Consider the following 19,324-nt stretch of genomic DNA (forward strand, 5'->3'; position numbering starts at 1 on the left):
CCCCAAAACGCGAGAATATTGTACATTTTGACACTTTTTGCGACAATGTCCCTTCCAGAGTCCCGTACTTGGATGGCCTTCTCACACAGGTGTTACGTGTCCCTCCCACTGGCGTTGACATTGACGTCTTCTGGAGCATGATAAGAACACCCGACGTTTACTACAATGACAAATGAAGTTGAAATTATTTCTTTCACACGATCTCCAGGAGTTCTGTACTTGATATGTTGAGCGGTGGGGTAGGATTGTTGTTGCCTACCATGCGGTTGCTCGTCACGCTCGTTTGATTCGATTCTGACAATGATTGCTTGTTTTTGAATGTGCGATGATCGAGTCTGGGCCGCGACCAAACTCAGTCATGTCATCCTTTTTAACCACCCGATCCTCATTTGCCTGTCCGTTCGAAAAGCAAGGCATAATGAGACTCATTCCATGCCGAATACCAGGTGAAAGGGACACTGGGGCACGGGTGGCGTTAAACCCAACTCACTCACTCATTCACAGGGATACTAGATCAACGAGGCACAGAGTCGCCGGGATGGTAGGCTACTGGGACACTCGGTCCCCGTGACACGAGGTCACAGGGGTACAAGGTCCCCGTGACACGAGGTCACTGGGACACTACGACATCGGGGTACTAGGCCACCGGGACACTAAAACATCCGGGCATTTATATTCTGGTGTGTGTGTGTGTGTGTGTGTGTGTGTGTGTGTGTGTGTGTGTATTGAATAAACAAATGAAAGAACTGTACGTTATCACTTTTGTTTCAGACAGAATACCTACTCCGAGCTTCAGAGCATGTAATTCGTTAACTCCGACAAGAGGAGCCAAAACTTCCTTTAGTTTCAGAACATCCATCTTCCAGAAGCAAAGGAGTTAACTGACTTCAAAAGTCCAGTTTCCACCCTTGCCGAATTTGACTGGAATTTCTGGGCACGATTGTAGCGCCACCTGTGAATATTGCGTGTTATGTCCCTACTGCCCCCCACCCCCCCCCCCCCCCCCCCCCCCACCACCACACACACACACACACACACACACACACACATACACACTACTAACCAATCAGATTCCATCTATCATATCATTTGAATTTGCTTCAAACAATATGGCGGCGCCCAGTCAAGACGATCTGGTCGATAGTCAAGATCTATATTGTAATAAAACTGGTCTTACCTCGCAATGTGAATCAAATCATTTGAGCACCTAGGTTAAAAACATGAAAATATTTGGAAAACATCTGTTGACGCCAAGCCGACGGTACACATGCTTTGCAAATACTGCAGTCGATCGAAATCTGCACGTTGAATTGCATGTTGTTCACGAACCGCATGTCTAGTTCGTTACGCGATTTTGATTGGACTATGCATAGACTCGTTAGTCCAGCCAAAATGTAACTAATGAAATCCAGCCTAGTTCGGCAAGGGTGGAAACTGCACTTTTATAGCCAGTCAACTCACTTGCCTCGGGAAGATGCAGAACATCCAGCCTTTCCAGTTAACGATTTCTTTTTGTTGTTGTAAAACCTACAATTATTATTTCAAAGGATTTTCGGAAACAAACTACTGCCACCTCGGTACTCCACCTACTGTGTCTATCTACCCAGTCTTCTTGCTATACAATACCGTTAAAGATGCCTACCATAATCCTCCGACCTCTTCTTCGCCTCTGACCTGTTCTCCACGTCCCTCCCAGTGTTGCAAGACACATCCTTCGCGCCTGCGCAGTAGAGTGCTTTATCAAAACACTTTTAAAACAATCTTTGCTATACATACATTCTCTTGTTCCTTGTTCTTAAACACAGTGAAATAATGCAGATTGAATTATTTTCTTGCTAAACATAAAAAATATTGCATATATATGTTGTCATTTTTTTCTCAAATGTATGACGTCATATACTTGTACTTTACCACTCACCGTCGATCTCACTGTTAGTAGTAGCAAAGTCGCAATGGCCAATTGGGTGACCTGCGGTCTCCTCAACCTGCACGCCGAGGTCACAAGACGTGACATACAGGAAGTTGTCAACCATTACTGTCAACAATAGAAAATGCTTCAATTGGGTGGGTGAGATCCGCTCAACGCCGCTTTGAGCAACGTGATCACTTTAGCGGTTTGTTTGTTTGTTGTTTAACGCCGCATTCAGCAATATTCCAGCTATATGACGGCGGTCTGTAAATAATCGTGTCTGGACCAGACAATCCAGTGATTGACAACATGAGCATCGATCCACGCAATTGAGATCGATGGCATACATTAACCAAGCCAGCGAGCCTGACCACCCGATCCCATTAGTCGACTCTTACGACAGGCATAGTTGCCTTTAACGGCATTATAGACTAGAACAAGAACATCTACAATTCAGTCTCTTTTGCAAAATGTTAGCGTCGGTGATAGAATCATAATCCCCATTTGTGAAGTACATGTAATTAATTATTTTTAAAGATTATTAATATTACTATCATTGTCAACTGTAGAGTGTGCATTCGTATTGTATTGTCATCTCCAAAGGGAGAGTACAGAACAAGCTGCCTACACTGTGTGATTATGATCAAATAGGTGTGGGGAGTCATCACTATTACATAATGAAGCTGTGTTATGATCAAAAAGCTGTGGGGAGTCATCACTATTACATAATGAAGCTGCGTTATGATCAAATAGCTGTGGGGAGTCATCACTATTGCATAATGAAGCTGTGTTATGATCAAATAGCTGTGGGGAGTCATCACTATTGCATAATGAAGCTGTGTTATGATCAAATAGCTGTGGGGAGTCATAACTATTACATAATGAAGCTGTGTTATGATCAAACAGCTGTGGGGAGTCATCACTATTACATAATGAAGCTTTGTTATGATCAAACAGCTGTGGGGAGTCATCACTATTACATAATGAAGCTGTTTATGATGAAATAGCTGTCGGGAGTCATCACTATTGCATAATGAAGCTGTGTTATGATCAAATAGCTGTCGGGAGTCATCACTATTGCATGATGAAGCTGTGTTATGATCAAATAGCTGTGGGGAGTCATCACTATTACATGATGAAGTTGTGTTATGATCAAATAGCTGTGGGGAGTCATCGTTATTACATAATAAAGCTGTGTTATGATCAAATAGCTGTGGGGAGTCATCACTCTTACATAATGAAGCTGTGTTATGATCAACTAGATGTGGGGAGTCATCACTATTATATGATGAAGCTGTGTTATGATCAAATAGCTGTGGGGAGTCATCACTATTACATGATGAAGCTGTGGTATGATCAAATAGCTGTGGGGAGTCATCGTTATTACATAATGAAGCTGTGTTATGATCAAATAGCTGTGGGGAGTCATCACTATTACATAATGAAGCTGTGTTATGATCAAACAGCTGTGGGGAGTCATCACTATTACACAATGAAGCTTTGTTATGATCAAACAGCTGTGGGGAGTCATCACTATTACATAATGAAGCTGTGTTATGATGAAATAGCTGTCGGGAGTCATCACTATTACATAATGAAGCTGTGTTATGATCAAATAGCTGTGGGGAGTCATCACTATTGCATAATGAAGCTGTGTTATGATCAAACAGCTGTGGGTAGAACATCAATATTACATAATGAAGCTGTGTAATGATCAACTAGATGGGAAGAGTCATCACTCTTACATAATGAAACTGTGTTATTTTCAAATAGCTGTGGGGAGACACCCGTGTGACCCATGAAGCTGTAAAAGTCTGGGCCAGACATGCCAGTAGTTGACAGCAAGATTTACGACCCATGCTGTCGGAGTACGATGAAACAGATAGAAAAGTCACGTATGGTTCCTTATCTTGATAGATCCTTGGTAAAATTGAATTTCAGTACCCCCGTTTGTAGGAGGAGAGCAACGAGTTCGGGCGGTCATGCTCGCTGATTAACTTGATCCTAGTTGGGTAGATAGACGTTCATGATGTCAATCACTGGCTTGACTGGCCCAGACGCGAGTAAATACAGACCGCGGTCATACAGCTGGAATATTGCGTAGTGCGGCGTTAAACAACAACCAAACAAACAGACAAACAAACAAACAATCAAACTTATCCTGATACTATTCATACTCATTCTATCCACCCCTTTCCCTTGCTAAACACTACCATTGCAGAGTCTCTGCCTACCGCAATCATCCTTGTTCTTCTTGCTTTCTGATTGGTTCTCTGTGCGACCGGATATATCCTCCGCTGAGTCTACGCAGTAGAGTGTATTATGAAAATACATCTTTCGACATACATACTCTTGTTACGTGTTCTTAAACACAGAGAAACTATACCGTTAACATTGTTTTCTGACAAAGCAATAAAGATATCTGTACATGTCTTATCAATTTCTCTCAAATGTATGACGCCATAGGCTTCACAACTAACCGTTGATCTGACTGGATGTAGCAGCAACGTCATAATGGACATTTGGGTGACCTGCGGCCCCCTCAGCCTGCACGTGGAGGTCATCTGACGCGTCATACAGGAAGTTGTCCTCCATCACTGTCACAACAATGCAAAATGTCATACTACAGGTCAAAGTTCTGGGATGGAGTGAGCGAGTAGGATTTTACGCCACTTTTAGCATTATTCCAGCAATATCACGGCGGGGGACACCAGAAATTGGCTTCACACATTGTACCCATGTCGGGAATCGAACCCGGGTTTTCGTCGTGACGAGCGAACGCTTTAACCACTTGGCTACCTGACCGCCCCTCTGGGATGGAAATATTGACTTAAGTTAGAACGGGTAGAATTCAACCTCTTAAGAAACCCATAGGATCAGTCATGAGTGGTCGAAATTTTATTCCAAATTGGTAATATTTTCAGTCCAGGGATCGGTAAACCAAGTTGGTTAGACCAGACGATCCAGTGATTGATATCATGAGCACGCAATCAACGCAAATGGGATCGATGACATGCATCAACCAAGTCAGCGAGACTGACCACTCGATCCCGTTAGTCGCCTCTTACGACAAGCATAGTCGCCTTTTACGGCAAGCATGGGTTGCTGAAGACCTATTCTACCCCGGATCTTCACGGGTCGGTAAACCAAGTACGCATTCGTACAATAGTAAGTGATAAGACGTAACGAGGCGCTTGAAGATTTGCCTTTAAATAGCCATTTGATCATCCTGTCGGGTATCCTCAATCACTGGTGAGTGAAGAGAACAAAAGTCACACGTCTGAGGAGACACACCATGTCTTATAATCTGTGATTCAGCGTGTGGTAGAACCACATTCCGAGGAGACAAGATCACCGAACGCAATCACCATCCAACTACTCTCCACCGCCAGCGTTATTCATCCGCATCTGATTTGTGACCAATGCTTTATGCACATGACCACATGGCACCAAGCCATCTCTTCTACCCAGTCAGGTTGGCTGGGGTAACCTAGTGCCTAAACGTTGGCTGGTCACACTGGGTTCGATTTCATACATGGTCAGGCGGGCACGGGTGGCCCAGTCGTCTAAGGCGCCGCAATACGCTGTGCCAAATTTGAGCCTCCGAGGTTCTGGAGTGCTCAGAGCCAAGGCTCAAAACACTCTGGAGAGATCTCACCGATGGCTAAAATCACTCTAGACTGATTTGAGTAGGGGATTGAGTTAAACTTCCTGCACCGGATAAGTCGTCTAAAGCGCAGCGATTCGCTGTGCAGAGTTGCGTTCCTTGGACACGCCAGAAACCTATGATTGTGGGTTCGAATCCCGGTTCTAGGTTTGTCAGCACCATACCCGGGCTCGAGGGTTTCACCGAAGTGGTAAACGTCTGAGACCTGCATCACCTCGAGCTTTCCTCCCACATTAGGTTGACACGCCTATTTAATTGTCCACTCTTTACAAACTGGCACAAAAAAAACCCGAATGATTTGACAAAGGGGTATTTTTCCTTCACAATATAAACATCCTTGATTCAAAAGTACTTTGTTACTGAAATACGTGTACATGGTTTGAAGACATGTTAAGCTTGAACAGATAGCTGGAACGCAACTTCGCTGAGAAAACAAAAGTATGACAATTACAAAGTGACATCATATGCCGTCGTGATAGGACGAACATTCAACAATTTCGTTTTATAGCTCGTCAAGGTAGGACGTACTTTAACACGTTAGTTAAGATACTATGTCACAATAGGACGCAAAACTGCTAGCCAAAATAGACCTAGACTGATAGGTTTGATAGCAATCGATTTTGAGGATCACATTTCTTCATCTTTTAAAGAAGAGATTCACGTTTAGTTTCCCCGTATTTATTTTCGAATTATGTCACCAATATCAAGAGTCACGTTTAGTTCTCCGCATACAACAGTGAGGAAAAATCGCATTATAGTTCATAGTCTATATTCCCCAGCGCAACAGTACGCGTTTCTATATTTGATGGAGTTTTGCAAACTTGCTGTCTCATAAGGAAGTTCACATCCGTTATTTGAAGTTTTGGGCAAGGTCCAGTAGTGTTTATTCACAATACTGAAAGGCCGTAGGTCTATAGTACACAGTAATTGATGTTTTGGTTTTGGTTTGGTTTGTTGTTTAACGCCGCACTCAGCAATATTCCAGCTATATGACGGCGGTCTGTAAATAATCGAGTCTGGACCAGACAATCCAGCGATTCACATCATGAGCATCGATCCACGCAATTGGGACCGATGACATGCATCAACCAAGTCACCGAGTCTGACCACCCGATCCCGTTAGTCGCCTCTTACGACAAGCATAGGCACCTTTTACGGCAAGCATGGGTTGCTGAAGACCTATTCTACCCCGGATCTTCACGGGCCCGGTCATGGTTGTATATACAATTATTATAGGGTAACATATTTGGGAAGTCTAAGGCACAAACATACAATATGTACATTGTTAGTTTCTTCGTTACTACTCTAATGGTACTTGACGTTAGCGAAACACATTTCTGTAAACTAGGATAACGGTTGTAATATTTATCAATGAAATGTTTTCTCAGTTCAGCATACAACGGACATGTTAGTAAGAAATGATATTTATTTTCTACAATATTAAAATCACGAAACTCACAAATTCTGTGTTCTCTTAATATCCCTTTATATCTTCCCGTCTCGTTAAAGAGTTCGCGTGAGCAACATCTGATTCTTGCAAGTGCTATTTGAAATGTTTAAGTGTAACATTAAATATTGCTTTCTTCAGAAACTATTTTTAATGAGTGAATAACTTGATAGTTTATCAGATAGATGATAGAGAACATTGCGAATTATACTCACCCACTTGAGCTCACTTACTTATACTCACTCACTTATACTCACTCACTCATACTCACTCACTTATACTCATCCACTTATGCTCACTTACTTATACTCACTCACTCATACTCACTCACTCATACTCACTTACTTATACTCACTCACGTATGCTCACTCACTTATACTCACTCACGTATGCTCACTCACTTATACTCTCTCATTTATGCATACTCATTTATACTCACTCACTTATACTCACTCACTTACACTCACTCGCTTATATTCACTCAATTATACTCACTCACTTATACTAACCCACTTATGCTCACTCACTTATGCTCACTCACTTATGCTCACCCACTTATACTCACTCACTTATCCTCATTCACTTATACTCACTCACTTACACTCACTCGCTTATATTCACTCAATTATACTCACTCACGTATGCTTACTCACTTATACTCACTCACTTATACTCACTCACTTATCCTCATTCACTTATTCTCACTCATTTATACTCACTCACTTACACTCACTCTAGTATCCTCACTCACATACACTCACTGGCTTATATTCACTCAATTATACTCACTCACTTATGCTCACTCACTTATACTCACCCTATTAAGCTCACTCACATATACCCACTCACTTATACTCACTCACTTTTGCTCGTCCACTTATGCTCACCCACTTATACTCACTCACGTTTTCTTACTCACTTATACTCACTCACATATATTAACTCGCTTATATTCACTCAATTATACTCGCACACTTATACTCACCCACTTATGCTCACTCACTTATGCTCACCCACTTATACTCACTCACTTATGCTCATTCACTTATACTCACTCACATATATTCACTCACTTATATTCACTCAATTATGCTCACTCACTTATACTCACCCACTTATGCTCATTCACTTATGCTCACCCACTTATACTCACTCACTTATGCTCACTCACTTATACTCACTTATGCTTACTCATTTATACTCACTCACTTATACTCACCGACTTCGCTGTGTTCACTGAGGGCTCTGAAAATAAGGTGTTAATCAAGATCACTGCACGCCATTCATTCTATAGGACGTTCATAACTAATCAATCAACCCTCGAATCTTGACAAGGGGCTGACACGTGCTACCGTATAACCGCTTTTGGCTTGTGGTCACGACTTCTGCAGAACTGTGAGAGGAGCCGCGATTTGCTGTGCAGAGTTGCGTCCCTTGGGCACGCCAGAAACCTATGATTGTTGCTTCGAATCCCGGTTCACCCCGATTATGTTTCTAGGTTTGTCAGCACCATACCAGTGCTCGTGGGTTTCACCGAAGTGGTAAACGTCTGAGACCCGCATCACTTCGGGCTTTCCTCCCACATTGAGCTGATACGCCGCGATATAACTGGAATACTGTTAAAAGCGGCGTTAAACCCAACTCACTCACTCACTATAGGAACTTGCTCATGCATATATATGTAATTTGAAGGTTAATTATGGCATGCTCTTATATAAATATAAATACAAAGATTCTGACCAGCAATTATATTATCTATTTCAGCGTCATACCAACCTTTCATCACAAAGAGGGCCTGGAACCAAACAAGAAACGAATTTGAAGTACTGTATGGTCAAATAGCTGTGACGATACACCCTTGTTACATAATGAAGGTGTGTCATGATCAAATAGCTTTTGGGGGACACTAATATTACACAATGAGGTGTGTTATGATCAAATAGCTGTTGGGGGACACCAATATTACACAATGAGGTGTTTTATGATCAAATATCTGTGAGGAAACACCCGTGATAGATAAATGTCGATACACTGAACCTGCAGTGTTCCAGATAAGCGTTGTATATGTGGTTTCAAGTGCGGACTTGCAATCTTATTAATATTTCGGCTTTATCACGGCCAGTGTAAATAACTGAGACGCGGGTAGGTAAACCATTGGTTGATGTTATAAGCAACGCCCCAAGAAGTTTGGGAACGATGGCAAGCAAGCAACTAAATCACCGAGAAGACCACCCGATCCACTGTAATCGCTATTTACAACAAGTAACAGCTAGCGTGCAGGGATGTATTCTAACCCGAACCCGGATCCCCAGGGGTTCAGACGGGCACCCACACAAACTCACAATGTGTCATAACATTGCGACACACGAATTTAGTCGTCTCTTGTACGAGACGTCAACAGAGGAGCATCTTGTCACCTTTTCCATGTTTCTTTTTTCTGTTAACGACGACGACGACGGCGATGACGGTGATGACGATAGCTGCAGCAGCGACTGCTGCCCCCGAGCCGGCGATCAGTATCTGCTTGTGGCTGTAGTCTGAAATAAGTGTTATTTCATTTACTCAAACTGTCGCTTTACATCAGTAATAAAATTATAGTTGTGAGTGAGAGAGTTGGTGGGGAGTAGGCCTGGAATTGTCTATCTCGACTATACATTTATACAGCAAAAAAGATGCAAAAACATTTTTTCTTTTATTGAAACTAAGAGCCTAAATATGTATTTTAAGAAAACACCTCGCAACAATGTAATTTTAGTGGCATACAACCTCTTCTTTTCGATAAAATACAGTAAACTACGGTTGTAACGAACTCGAGGGGACCACTTATCTTAGTTCGTAATAACCGTAGTTCGTTATAAGCATACATACAGCATATATACAACAAATGGTGGGATTAAAAAAAAGTTCGTTATATCCGTCAGTTCGTTATAAGCGTGTTCGTTATAAACGTAGTTTACTGTAAATCTCTCCCTTGACATGCACGTACGATATTAACAGTTACCTTGAATCTCATCCTCCTGGTGTGTAGTGACGTTTAAGAACGTGTAATTGCTCATACCATGTGTGTTTTTTGCACGGAGACGAACTTCATACATTGTAGAGGGTGCAAGTCCAAGAATGTCAACATGTAGATCGTCATTGTCATCTACAACAGGCTTTGTCCACTGACCCCTGTCGGGCCTGTACTGGAGGATGAAGGTTTGTCTGGCGCCACCATTGAACGCTTTATCCCAGCTGACGGTGATGGAGCGAGAATCTATCCTTGTTGCTTGCAGATGTGTCGGGGTGTCCGGATGAGCTGTGTGTAGATATTAACCATTTAATGATGGCGTTGGAGTATGATTGTAATGAGATTGACTATTTTTTAAGCTACAGCTGCAAAACGAAATTTTTTAATTATGACCATGAACTTAAATATATTTTGACAACACTGTTTTTTGCGGCACACAATTTCATTTTTTCACTAGCCTGAGAAATTCAATAAAATCTCAGAACCCCTTGAATAGCAAATGGTCGGCCCCTTTCGGAAGCAGACACACTAATCTCGCTGGATGAAATTCCTCAGATTCCAGTGTTACCGATAAGAATGGAATATACTTGGCAAATGTTGCCATTAAATACCAAGAGGAATTACTTACTTGGCTTAATCAGAGATATCGTAAATGTGCTATCTCCTTCAGAGTTAGTTACTGTAACGTTGTATGTTCTGTAATCCTCGTCATCGACGTTGGCGATGTTTAACGTCCCTGTCGCTACAGGGTCATCCCAGGTGATGTTTGTGTTTTTCGTGAGTGGCGCACCAAGTTTGAACCTTTTCCAACTGAAGGTAGGCTTCGGGTAAGCTAGCACAGTCACAATGAGTGTGACAGGTCCGCCCAAGCCAGATGCCACCTTCAGGTGTGCTGAGGAGCCATGAAGTCTTGGTTTACCTTTACAAATAGAGATATTTAACAGTTAGATTCCTGTTTCTGACGGGGCCTTAAACCAGTTATTCTCCACATGCTTCAAATGGGTGGGAGAGATCCGCCGCTTTGAGCAATTTTATCACTTTAGTGGTTGGTTGGTTTGTTATCAATCAATCAATCAATCAATCTTTATTGTATGAAAGGCCATTGGCCCATATACACATACAGATAAACAATATTATTTACAGCTGTACAGCGCATTTTATAATTATTTGATAACTAATATGATGCTTGACATATAATAAAGGTATTGTAATAACATTGGTAATAACCACAGTGGCAGCAGTAGTAGTAAAAAATACAAAAGGAATACAAAAGGAATGGAGTGGAAATATGAAGTTTTACGTCGCAAAGGCTTTCAGCCATAACGCGACATTCAATAGAAAAGGATCTATCAGGAGGATCTATCAGAAATATACTCATCATGTCAGGACAATTTGACAATTTAAATTTATATGCATTTCTAGTAGAAACAAACAGACAAAAATGAAATGTAGATACTCCTGATCTAGATGCGAAAGTTTCAAAACAACTTATTATTTCTGGACATATCGGATTTACTAAGTAGTTTACTGCGCACTCGTAGACTTTGATAGATGTATTGTAATATCTTAGTTAATTTTTTACTAGAGATACCATTAAAAGATAATATTTTGTTCATGGAATAGTGGTTCTTAGTTATATTAGGCATATATTTCAATCTTAGGTTGTCGTAAATTGGACATTGTTGTTTAACGCCGCACTCAGCAATATTCCAGCTATATGACAGCGGTCTGTAAATAATCGAGTCTGGACCAGACGACCCAATGATGAATATCCTGAGCATCGATCAACGCAATTGGGTTCGATGACATGCATCAACCAAGTCAACCATCCGATCCCGTTAGTTGCCTCTTACGACAAGCATAGTCAAGTTTTTCGGAAGCATGGGTTGCTGAAGACGTATTCTACCCCGGATCTTCACGGGTCGATCACTTTAGTTGAACAGATCATGATGGGCATGGTGCTAACATCATATGTATGGTGTGATCACTGTTCTGTGAGAACACCACTATAGCTTATCACATCATGCAATCAATGGTCTGCAGAGCTACAGATAAGCAGCGTATTTGAGGAAAATACCCCCCAAACTTTCAAAACCTAATTACTTTCAATTAACGTGCGTACAGAAACGCATGCATTAAATGTAAAACACAAATGCAAAAAAACCCAGCACGCGTAAATACCAAATGTAGATTTTTTAGCATGCGTACAAAGGAGCTAATTTCCGAAACGCAATTACGAATTAGTTTTACTTTCTGAGGGAAGCCTATATATTTAGAACAGTTATCATGGTTATATTCATCTAAAACATCATTTTATTGGGAGGGGGCAAGCCCCCCAAAATTCCCTGTGGTTTTAGCGAGGCGACAAAAATGGCCTCTGAAAAATGCATTCTTGCCAATAAACAGACAGAAGATAGATAGCAAGAGATTAAATAAATAAATAAATAAATAAATAAATAAATAAATAAATAAATAAAGTGACATACATTTGACCAGCAATGAAGCATATTTGGGTGGGGCGGTTCCGATTTCATTCCTGGCAGAACACGTGTACGGTCCTCTCTGTCGGCACCCTATATCATCCAGCCTGACCTCCAACGTGTTGTTGTTGTTGTTGTTGTTTTTGTTGTTGTTGTTGTCTCCCTTGCTCACCGGGTCTGAGGCTATGTTACATATTTGAATGTCCGAGGCAGGCTCACTGCTGACGTTGCACTGTAACGTGACGTTGTCGTGTTCTTTCACCGTGATGTTGCTGTCGTCTTGGCCGGCACCGAAGAAAATAATTTCTGGACTATCTACAACGTGAAACAAAACATATTATAATCGTTTGTTTGTCAGCACAAGATCCTTGTGGCGAAATATAATCACGACTTTCATTCCTTCTGACTCGCCTTTCACATTCTGTTGGCAGGCCCGTGTATAACTGAAATACTTTGAAAACGGAGTTGAACCGGACTCACTCACACACTCGGCAAGCTCCGACGTTCATACAGTTTGGCCCTTACTCTATGAAGGTTCATACTCGATTGAACTCACACAAAGTGAAGGCCAATTCTTAATTGAATCTCGTCAACCCCGGTTCTCAGAAATGTGGTAATTTTGGTGGAATCCGTTCACTCAAATCGGACGCGCGTTCTATTATATAAGGGAGTGAACAACCACCCCACAGGTGTCGATCTGGAACGAGCCACTGTTCGAAATTACAATTAAAATATTTTAAATATTTTAATTATATAAAATATTTAAATAAAACGTCCGAGGTTTATTTTAATCCTCGTCACTGGTGTGTTCCGAATGCATTATAAACCTCTAGAAACTTTTTTGCTTGATTGTTTAAATCAATGTGAACTATTAAATGCAATGATATGGTACAATGAAGACTGTTGCAGCGTTGTTAGGGCGAAAAAAACCAAGAAAATATAATACTGAACTCCAAATTATTATATACAATCATAAGTCAGTGAATAATACTGAAACAAAGATAAAACGCCAAGATGTTATAGCACGAAATCAGCATCTTCTGCTGTAATCGTTATATACTAAATAAATAAAGTTGGGGATTATGAATATTTTGGGGGTATTTTTTGTAGGGAAAAATGGCATACAATTACATAAAAAAATATTTCCCCAAATATTCACCATACGTAACTAATTCTGTTCAGTATACAGTAAAATACGTTTATAACGAACTGACGGATATAACGAACTTTATTGTTGGTCCCGGCCATTTGCTGTATAGATGTTGTATATATGCTTATAACGAACTACGGTTATACCGAACTAAGATTAGTGGTCCATTTGAGTTCGTTATAACCGTAGTTTACTGTATGTATATTTGGGTCGTAACCTCTAGCATGCAAACAGGACACCGTGTACGCACAGCAAGCACAGTTGCATACAATCGCAGTTGACTCACATTTGACTTTCAATGATACAATCGGACTTGTCATATCCTCGACTTGGCAGTGCCACTGGCCTGCGTCCTCACGAGAAACTTGCCGTATAGTGAGGATGAAGATGTTGGCGTCAGCGCCCGTGCAACTGTAGTTTGTGTTGTTCGACGTTGGTGTGCTTGAATTTAGGTGGAGAGAACAGGCTGTGGACGTCCCATGTCCATTTGTCCGTTTGAAGTATGCCAACCCCTCGTGCATTGTATCGCCGGTGACTTGGCATGTCATATTGAAGTGTTCACCAAGAATAGCCGATTCATAAACCGTTTCCAAAGAAATATCGGTTGCTTGAAAACAGAAGAAAAATAGCCTATGACATATTTTGTTCTTGTTCAATAAAAATAGTTGTTATCTGGTAATAAATCGTTACTCTCCTGACATCATTACTTGCCTGACATGGTTACTCTCCTGACATCGTTACTCTCCTGACATCGTTACTCTCCTGACATCGTTACTCTCCTGACATCGTTACTCGCCTGACATCGTTACTCTCCTGACATCGTTACTCTCCTGACATCGTTACTCGCCTGACATCGTTACTCTCCTGACATCGTTACTCTCCTGACATCGTTACTTGCCTGACATGGTTACTCTCCTGACATCGTTACTCACCTGAGATCGTTACGCTCCTGACATCGTTACTCTCCTGACATAGTTACTCTCCTGACATGGTTACTCTCCTGACATCTTTACTCTCCTGACATCGTTACTCACCTGACATCATTATGCTCCTCACTGCTTGTCTCACATCCTAACCTTATTATCGTTACTCGCCTAACATCGTTACTCTCATGACCTCGTTATTCTCCTCGCTGCTTGAATCACACCCTTACCTTCACATCGTTACTCGCCTAACATCGTTACTCTCATGACCTCGTTATGCTCCTCACTGCTTGTCTCACATCCTAACCTTATTATCGTTACTTGCCTAACATCGTTACTCTCATGACCTCGTTATGCTCCTCACTGCTTGAATCACATCCTTACCTTCCTCATATCGTTACTCTCCTGACATCGTTACTCTCATGACCTCGTTATTCTCCTCGCTGCTTGAATCACATCCTTACCTTCCTCATATCGTTACTCGCCTAACATCGTAACTCTTCCCACCACCCGTCTCACACCGTCACCTACCATAAACGCAACTCTTCGATGCGATCGTCTTCAGCAAAGTCAAGCAAAACCACAAAAGCCTAACATCAGGGGAATCGTATAGCCCAGTTGTTCAAGCGTTCGCTCGTCACATACGGTTCGATTCCCCATGGGCACTATGCGTGAAGCCCATTATTGGTGTATTCCGTCGTGTTGTGGTTGGAAGACTGATAAAAGTAGCACAAGTTCTTTCAAAAGACCACTCCTCGAGAGTAGAAACTTCACTTACAATAGGACCCGTGAAGATCCGATGTAGAATAGGTCTTCAGCAGCCCATGCTTGCCGTCAAAAGCGGCGAAACTTGTCACAAGAGGCGACTAACGGGATCGGATGGTTAGGCTCTCTGACTTGATTGATGCATGTCATCGCATCCCAATCGCGTGGATCGATACTCATGATGCGAATCACTGGATTGTCTAGTCCAGACTCGATTATTTACAGACCGACGTCATATAGCTGGAGAATATTGCGTTAAACCACAAACAAACAAACAAACAAACTTACAATATACACCGCATACAACAGCCATGCAGAAACTCCAGTACACCCCAAGCTCTATCTTCATGTTACCAGTTGACTGCTGCGGATAAATGAAATAAAAGCTTGTTAGTTACTGGCGTATAGCGTGACTCTATTTCGGCGAAATAACCAGATATGAGTGCTGAGATACTCTACTGCAGGCTTGTATTTGTTCAGGCATTCCTATCTGTTTCCTGACATTATATTATCGGATGTGTGACGCGATTTGTATCGGCGCCCGACATCGTTGCCTTCCTGCTACAGGGACCTGTCAGTTCATCTTTTGTCGTAACTCTCCTGACATCATTACTCTTCCCACTGCTCGTGTTTCACATCGTTACTGTCCTCGTGTCGTAACTCTCCTGACATCATTGCCTTCCTGGTACAGGGACCTGTCATTTCATCTTTTGTAGGTTTCATTTTTGGGTTATCTTTTCAACGCACACAAACCATATCAGCAGAGACGTCATTACATCATTTATATCACCATGCTCTTTTCAGTTTGTCCGAAAATCGGACATTTTCTTGTCGCGATATTTCTGAAGGTCAGATTATCATGCAATGAAATGTCCCCGATGATGAATTGATAAACATGCAAGATTTATTGTGATGTATTTCTGAGTTCATAATTTACCAGTTGGTTTCTATAGTAACACTTGTTGCGTTCGCCGACAATGAGTCTCCCCCTTTTGTGTAACAGGGCACGGAACGCCCAATGGGAAAGAAATTCGATGTACAGAGTTGCGTCCCTTAAACACGCCAGGATCCGCTGATAATGGTTCGAATCCTAGATTCACCTATGTTATGCTCCCTGGTTGTTATCCGTTTCTTTTTTAAATTTGCAGTTGTAACGTCTGTGAGATGCCGCATTTTGGACTCTACCCCGGCAACAAGCTGACACACCCTATTCAAAGCGGTGTTTCTTACCGGATGACATGACCACATTCAGAGTCTTGTTTTACGTTGTAGAAACTGACACCGACTTCCTAGTAGAGGTATGCATGACATATTGCATAACAATTAATGAGGAACAGTTGACCTTGATGACCTTGATGGTGCAAGGAAACAAACATCAACCCCACTGGTTTTGTGATCGTTGTTTGAAATACTTCTATCAGAGTCTCTCGTGCAGACTAAATTGTTTCATTCAGATATTGTATAACTCTTCAGAAGTGACAGATGCTCTTCAGGACGACTCATGACAATTTCGTGACATGGGACTAACGGGATCGGGTGGTCAGGCTCGCTGACTTGGTTGATGCATGTCATCGTATCCCAATTACGTGGATCGATGCTCATGATGTGTTAAGAGGCGACTAACGGGAACGGGTGGTCAGGCTCGCTGACTTGGTTGATGCATGTCATCGTTTCCCAATAACGTGGATCGATGTCAATCACTGGATTGTCTGGTCCAGACTCGATTATTTACAGACCGCCGTCATACAGCTGTAATATTGCTGACTACGGCGTTAAACAACACACAAAGAACTAGTTTGACTGGAAAATGTCACACGAACAATATCTTATATCATAAGTAAATATGAGAGTGTCGCAGGCTTCCTTATTTAAGACGTATATCTTATTAATTTTAAATTTATGCAACTTACTCTCCTTTGATAAAAGAACACCCAGGAAGTTAATACCCGTGACCGTTTTCACTAGAACTCTTATCTTCAATTACATGTTCAACACGCCCACTGTGTACAATATCATTTAACGTTTCCACAATCTCATTAAAATCAGATCTTAGTTCTCGCTACCGCTAAACAAAGATCTGAGGACATCCCATTACGGGTCACGTCAGACCGACCTTGCGCGAACTTTGACCGACCGATGGAATGACCAATCAGAAGGCAATTTTCTCGTGCTTTACGGCACAAATTTCAAATTTGCGACTACGCTTCGAAACATATTTTAACAAATTCTCGATTGCAAATTTGAAACCTAAACCAAAAAAACCATTCTGGAATAGACTAATAGATGGTCAAGAATGTAAGGATTCAGTCGTTAAACCCGTAATTACACCATGTTAAAGTTTTCGAGATTGCATGATTAGAAATCACATTCCGACTGTCACTTTCATAATCTCGTTCTGACGTGACCCCTAATGGGATGTCTTCAGATCTTTGTTTAGCAGTTGCGAGAACTAAGGTCTGATTTTAATGAGATTGACGTTTAAAAAATATGGGCGCTAGATTGCTGATAAAGACCAAATAAGACTTGTCTCCATCGGGGTTTTTCGAAGGCGTAGTGATAAAATCGGTCATACTAATAGCCTTTTTTTGGTTCTTAATTTCGGGTTAAAGTATGAGTGGTGTGTTATGAATGGTCCCAGTTTCTTAGATCGATGCTCATGATGTCAATCACACGATTGTCTGGTCCAGACACGATTATTTACAGCCCACTGTCATATACATGTTGCTGGAATATGGCGACGTTGACCAACAAACAAACAAAACAAGAGGTTGTGTTTTTAGACACTATGATATTTTGTACCACTGAAGTAAGTGCCTACAGACACTGTAAAACCTCTACCACTGAAGTAAGTGCTTACAGGCACTGTAAAACATGTACCACTGAAGTAAGTGCTTACAGACACTGTAAAACATGTACCACTGAAGTAAGTGCTTACAAAAACTGTAAAACATGTACCACTGAAGTAAGTGCTTACAGGCACTGTAACACATAAACCACTGAAGTAAGTGCTTATAGACACTGTAAAACATGTACCACTGAAGTAAGTGCTTACAGGCACTATAAAACATGTACCACTGAAGTAAGTGCTTACAAACACCATAAAACATGTACCACTGAAGTAAGTGCTTACAAACACTATAAAACATGTACCACTGAAGTAAGTGCTTACAGGCACTGAAAAACATGAACCACTGAAGTAAGTGCTTACAGGCACTGTAAAACATAAACCACTGAAGTAAGTGCTTACAGGCACTGTAAAACATGTACCACTGAAGTAAGTGATTAGAAACACTATAAAACATGTACCACTGAGGTAAGTGCTTACATGCACTATAAAACATGTACCACTGAAGTAAGTGCTTACAAACACTATAAAACACGTACCACTGAAGTAAGTGCTTACAAACACTATAAAACATGTACCACTGAAGTAAGTGCTTACAAACACTATAAAACATGAACCACTGAAGTAAGTGCTTACAAAAACTGTAAAACATGTACCACTGAAGTCAGTGCTTACAGGCAATGTAAAACATGAACCACTGAAGTAAGTGCTTACAAAAACTGTAAAACATGAACCACTGAAGTAAGTGCTTACAAACACTGTAAAACATGAACCACTGAAGTAAGTGCTTACAAACACTGTAAAACATGTACCACTGAAGTAAGTGCTTACAGGCACTGTAAAACATAAACCACTGAAGTAAGTGCCTACTGACACTATGACAACATGTACCTCCCTTGGCGTAGACGTTTACAGACAGGTCGTGTACCATCGTTCCGCCCCCCCCCCCCCCCCCCCCGCCATTTAAATCAGGTTTCCTCACCTAGCCCACCAATTTCTCTCATCCGAGAGTGCAACGCGTGACTCTGGTGGGAAAATGTTACCTGTGTAGCACCTGTAGCGCTAATTACCTATACGGTTCCTTTGATCAAACCGACTTCTTGTTGACACACTTGTTGCATAACTGCT

General features: G+C 41.5%; 1 protein-coding gene across 1 annotated transcript; it reads right to left on the reverse strand.

Annotated features, from left to right (window-relative positions):
* Window positions 1–74: 74 nt before the first annotated feature.
* Window positions 75–15,700, reverse strand: LOC139446615 (neural cell adhesion molecule 2-like). The gene is made up of 13 exons (XM_071227900.1): window positions 15,640–15,700; window positions 13,950–14,270; window positions 12,520–12,828; window positions 10,662–10,952; window positions 10,025–10,321; window positions 9,441–9,560; window positions 8,800–8,818; window positions 8,243–8,268; window positions 4,390–4,506; window positions 4,144–4,212; window positions 1,919–2,035; window positions 1,643–1,720; window positions 75–160 (listed from the first exon to the last, which is right to left on the reverse strand). Exons 1-13 carry the CDS (start codon window positions 15,698–15,700, stop codon window positions 93–95), a joined length of 1,893 nt encoding a protein of 630 aa, XP_071084001.1. The 3' UTR covers window positions 75–92.
* Between the last annotated feature and the right edge of the window lie 3,624 nt (window positions 15,701–19,324).

This window comes from Haliotis cracherodii, unplaced genomic scaffold, assembly GCF_022045235.1.
Source record: "Haliotis cracherodii isolate W230 unplaced genomic scaffold, xgHalCrac1.p SCAF_10, whole genome shotgun sequence".
Taxonomy (NCBI): Eukaryota; Metazoa; Mollusca; class Gastropoda; order Lepetellida; family Haliotidae; genus Haliotis; species Haliotis cracherodii.

Excerpts from the sequence above, each read along its gene's own strand:
- LOC139446615 (XM_071227900.1), bottom strand. The coding sequence starts at position 15,700 with ATGAAGATAGAGCTTGGGGTGTACTGGAGTTTCTGCATGGCTGTTGTA. Across the intron at positions 12,829-13,949 it reads TGTATCATTGAAAGTCAAAT|ATAGTCCAGAAATTATTTTC; the intron begins GTGAGTCAACTG and ends TTCACGTTGTAG. Across the intron at positions 2,036-4,143 it reads GAAGAACAAGGATGATTGCG|TAATGGTTGACAACTTCCTG; the intron begins GTAGGCAGAGAC and ends TATTGTTGACAG.